We start from the raw sequence: 4,960 nt of genomic DNA, 5'->3' as shown, positions 1-4,960 counted from the left end.
AACTATATATTTGTTTGTTTATGATGAAAGAATTGCCAAAAATAAATGTACAACCATAAAAGAATTTACTTTCACCAATTACTTAATTCCAATATTTTATTGTTGAAATGTATGTGATGGAAAGAATCGCCACAAAATATACAAGCATCAATGTATTTACGTTCTCAAATTTACTTAATTCCAATCTTTATCATTGAAAGTATTCTCACTCAGTTGACATATACATGTTATCCTCTTTACATTTATCAACATCATTTGACTAAGAGAAAGTCTAGATGTCAGAATTTTTCACTAAAAAATAACTCATTATTTATTTATTTATTGAGAAACTATATCCAGAGTGGCTGTAATTAAGACAAAACTTCTTTGCCACTGCAGATCAATGCTTGCAAGATTAATAACATAATAGACATTTGTGTAATATACAGAAGTACACCAAGCCCATAAACTTCATGTGCATATCACCTTTTTTCTTGATATACCGATGCAAACAATTTCTCAAGGTGTTTTGACTGTAGAATTCTATTTTTAATAATAAAAAATAACTAAATGATTTTAAGTCCAAGGTGTTTTATGGCCTTATTCTACTACCAATACATATTAATGGTTTTTTTTTATTTTTTATTTTTTTATCTTGGACTTAACTTTTATCTAAATAGAAAAAATTGTTAGAAAAACGTTATTTATATGTCTTCACTTAACTATTTAACAGTTGTTGTTGTTATTATTATTATTATTATTATTATTATTATTATTATTATTATTATTATTATTATTATTATTATTATTATTATTATTATTATTATTATTATTATAACTGATAAACAAAACAGCAAGAAACTAGTATCGAATCCATATTTAAGATTTTGAAATAACTTGTTGATGATATGATGTTATGTTTCTTCTTGTTTTTATTATAAATTTATAAGACCATTTAGAAGAAAATAATAGTATTTATAAGACATTTTACTGTATCTAAAAAGTATTAATTTTATTAAATATTTCTTATTGTTATATAACGAGAACATAGTTTGATAAATAAATATTTCTCCCCACCTCTTGAACTCCCTATTGCTATTTATCAAACGTTATTAGTATTGATGCAATTGAGGATAATGAAAAGGAAAATTAGTAAGGCATTAAACCAATTGAATTATGTGGGTTAGTACATGGGTGTTGTTGTCTTTTAGTTGTGACACATTTTCCTCCTGGTACCATGGAACATAAAATAGGGACAAGGGCAGTAGATACCTCGTTAACATGATAGAAACAAACACATATGTCCTACGTACTAGAATAAAAAAAAATCTAGATCAATCAAAAGTATCATTGTTCATTTCATTCAAAACAAAAATAAACACAGTACCTTATTTATTTCACAAGAAGCTACTAATCCTCATTTGATTGTTCATGGAATAAGTAATTGTTGAACCTACCCCATTAACTCGATTTGTCAAAGACGTTTCCTAGTTACATGACTTCTGGTGCGTTGTTAAAATTCTTCTATCTCTCTCTTTCCCTTTCAATGCACTCCGTCGCATTCTTTTTTTCTGCACCTAGCACTGTTTTTTTGGGTAAATATTCACCCACCATCATGCATAATAAATAAATATCTTCACCTAGCATTTGTTGCTTTAAACAATTGAACTTGATTATTACCAAAAAAAAAAGATATTACTCAAAAAAAAAGTAAAAAAACAATTGAACTTGATCTTCCTGCAATTCTTTGACCCACACGACTCATGCTTCCAATGGGTTGGCACAGATTTTGAATTTCAACACCAAAAAAAAATATATGGACAAGACAGTTTGCGTATATAGTTGACCCTTGGCCAGAAAAAAATGGCATTTGAGCCAGCATTGGCCCACAACCATGTGCAGCATGTGTACGTCAGCCATGTTTTTGTGCTAAAGTAAATCCGTGTCTCAACCTTTGTTATGTCAACATAGCTTTAAGCAATTACAATTGACAGTTAGCCATGTAGTAGATCCACACATTTTTTAATACACTTTTCTAATACTTTGACACTAGTTTATTAGTGATAACAAGATAATGAAAACTTATTAAACAATGTGAGATCATCAATTTTTTATTATTATTTTAATAAATTACAAGCAATAATATATAAGAAGTATATTTCCAAACTAATAAGTCATTGGTTTAAATAAAACTAGATTTAATTTTTTAAGTAAGGTCTAAAGTTTGATTATTTTATATAGAACAAATGTGATGAAAAGAAAATATCTTATCAAAAGCTTCTCAAACATGATGATGGATGCCGATATTATTATTTTGTATAATTATATTATTAGTATGAAATATTTATTAAATTTTTGATTAACCATTTTTAATGAGGTCTCTCTTTTTAATTATATTTTTCTTGATATACAAAACTCAATTCTTGACTTTATTTAAAGAAATTGTGTTAAATATCAATCTATCTAATTCATTGATTGCCGGATACTCCTGTTTTTGTGTCAATTAACATTATTTGTTTTATAGGGAAAATGAAATTGTAACAGTCCTACTGGTGTGTGTTGCGTCAGTTGTCTTCTTCCTTCAGTACCAAAACCCACGTGGGTAGCCTCAACTGGTGAATTGCACAAAAAATTGGAATTAGGATTTGTTGAATAATAGAATTAATTTCCACCAGCGGTTGTGAGACAACAGTCTTGATTCGATTGGTTGAGCCGAGTGATCACAACTGGAGAAAAAATAGCTTATATATAATAATAGTAATAATAATATTGGGAATGGAACAATCTCTAGCAGGGGCCAGATCAGGTTAAGACACATAATTGGGTCAAGTTGAAGAGGACATACTAACAAGCTGATGATATAAAAATTTGAAAATAAGGGGCATTGATACTGCCTGTTATGTTAAAAAAATTGTATAAAACTATAGTAGAATCACCAAGTACAGAACAAATTAAGAAAGACCAATTCACAAATCAATGGTGATAGCTAAAGATAAATTAGAATGAAGGGTCATTATGATTATGAAGCATTCATGAAAAAATCATGGTAGTAAAAATATGGGCCTACCACTTACTGAATGAGCCCAAAGAGTTGTTCATAAAAAGGAGAACAAAACTGTGGAAACACATGTAAATATGGAGAAGTTATGAACATCACAACAGAATGTAGACACTAGAAAAGGCCAGACGTGGGTAACAAACAAGCACTAGTCTATAAAATTAAGCTAACCACATTATTATTCAATTCCCACATGGAAAACAAATTAGCTGAATGTAGCACAACTGTGCCTTTTGGAACCCATGCCTTTTTTTATTTATATTCCTTTTTCTCCTTTTTCTTTTAATTATTTTCTTCCCTCTTTACACAAATCCCTTTTTCTTTTTTGGGAGAATCATAAATAATTCCCAAGGCTAGCATAGCAGGTCTATTTATTTTTATGCACTCTCCACTCATTCCTTCTGTACCACACTCATCAAAGTCTCAACCATGAAAAAATGTATCAATATGGAAAGTGATGCTAACTACAACACCAACACCAACACCAACAACAACATCTTTGCCACATCTTCCTCCTCTTCCACCACCACAACCCCTTCAACCATCACAGACCCAAACACTTGTACCTCAACATCTTCCACCTCAAATTCAGATTCATGCACCAAAGCCAAAACCAAAACCAAAACCAAAACCCCTCAAAATGACTCAACCACTTCTGAAGGCTCATTGGAGAATGGAAAGGACTCAAAGGGGTGCAAGAAGAGGCAGAGGGAGAACAACAACCACCCTACTTATAGGGGTGTGAGGATGAGAAACTGGGGAAAATGGGTGTCTGAAATCAGGGAACCAAGAAAGAAGTCAAGAATATGGCTAGGAACATACCCTACAGCAGAAATGGCAGCTAGGGCACATGATGTGGCTGCACTAGCCATCAAGGGCCACTCAGCATACCTCAATTTCCCAGAACTGGCTCAGCAACTTCCAAGGCCACAAAGCACTTCACCTAAGGACATTCAAGCTGCAGCTGCAAAAGCAGCAAACACTGCCTTTCAACAACAAGTGCTCCATCATTGTGATGAAGAAGAAGAAGAAGAAGAAGAAGCAGAACCATGCCAAGCAGAACAAGCCTCTTCTTCATCTCTCTCAATGGACAATCATAACACTCTAGAGGCTTCAAGCTCTCCCTCTACCAATCATGATGATGATACCTTGTTTGACCTTCCAGATCTTTTCCCTCATGATGGACTTTGCTCCTATTCTTCTTCTTGGCATTTGTGTGCAGTTGATAGTGGCTTTAGGCTTGAAGAGTCTTTTTTTTGGGAGAATTATTAGAGCTTTTTTTTTTTTTTTTTTTTTCCAAGTAAAATACAAAGTTAAATAAGAACACAAGGAAAAAGAATAACATCCTGAGTTCTTTTTTTTGTCTTTTTTTTTTTTTCCTGTTTAGTCACTGCAACTGCATTCTGCACAGAGAATAACCAGTTGAAGAAGAGTTTACATTTTTTTTATCAGTAAATGAGTGTGGTCTATTGCTGTTATTTTGTCCAATATAGTTTTTTTTCCCCCTCTTATGAAGTCTTTGAGAACCATAAAGTCTCAAGTAATAAAGACAAGGAAAAGTATATATAAGCCATCAAAGATACCAATGTGACTCAACTCCTGTATTAATTGTTTCATCCACTTTTGTTTGTTTATTCGCCTGAAGTAGGACTATATAATTTTCTAACTATTTTAGTAAATAAAAATACAAGTAACTACTCTTGTACCCTTAGTTTCGTTAGATTGTAGATATGTTTTTTTAAACTTTACAACAACATCTCCAATAGAAAATACAGTGTAATATAATTTTTAAAAATAGTTAAGAGTTAGTATAATGTTTGAAGAATATCAGTAATGTTTTTATATAATTAAAAAGAATTAGTGAAAGGGATAGAAAAAGAAGGAAGTTATGTGCTATTTCACCGCATCTAGAAAATTAGTGTC

At 31.4% G+C, this 4,960-nt stretch overlaps 1 protein-coding gene across 1 annotated transcript; it reads left to right on the top strand.

Annotated features, from left to right (window-relative positions):
- Nucleotides 1-3,227: 3,227 nt before the first annotated feature.
- On the top strand, nt 3,228-4,617 carry LOC109795317 (ethylene-responsive transcription factor ERF035). The gene has a single exon (XM_020354774.3). The coding sequence runs from the start codon at nt 3,467-3,469 to the stop codon at nt 4,307-4,309; it is 843 nt and encodes a 280-aa protein (XP_020210363.1). The 5' UTR covers nt 3,228-3,466; the 3' UTR covers nt 4,310-4,617.
- Nucleotides 4,618-4,960: the final 343 nt, after the last annotated feature.

Source organism: Cajanus cajan, chromosome 3 (genome assembly GCF_000230855.2).
Source record: "Cajanus cajan strain Asha chromosome 3, NIPB_CcT2T_4, whole genome shotgun sequence".
Lineage (NCBI taxonomy): Eukaryota > Viridiplantae > Streptophyta > Magnoliopsida > Fabales > Fabaceae > Cajanus > Cajanus cajan.
Note: the sequence above shows the minus strand (reverse complement) of the source record. Positions and strands in the feature narration are given on the sequence as shown.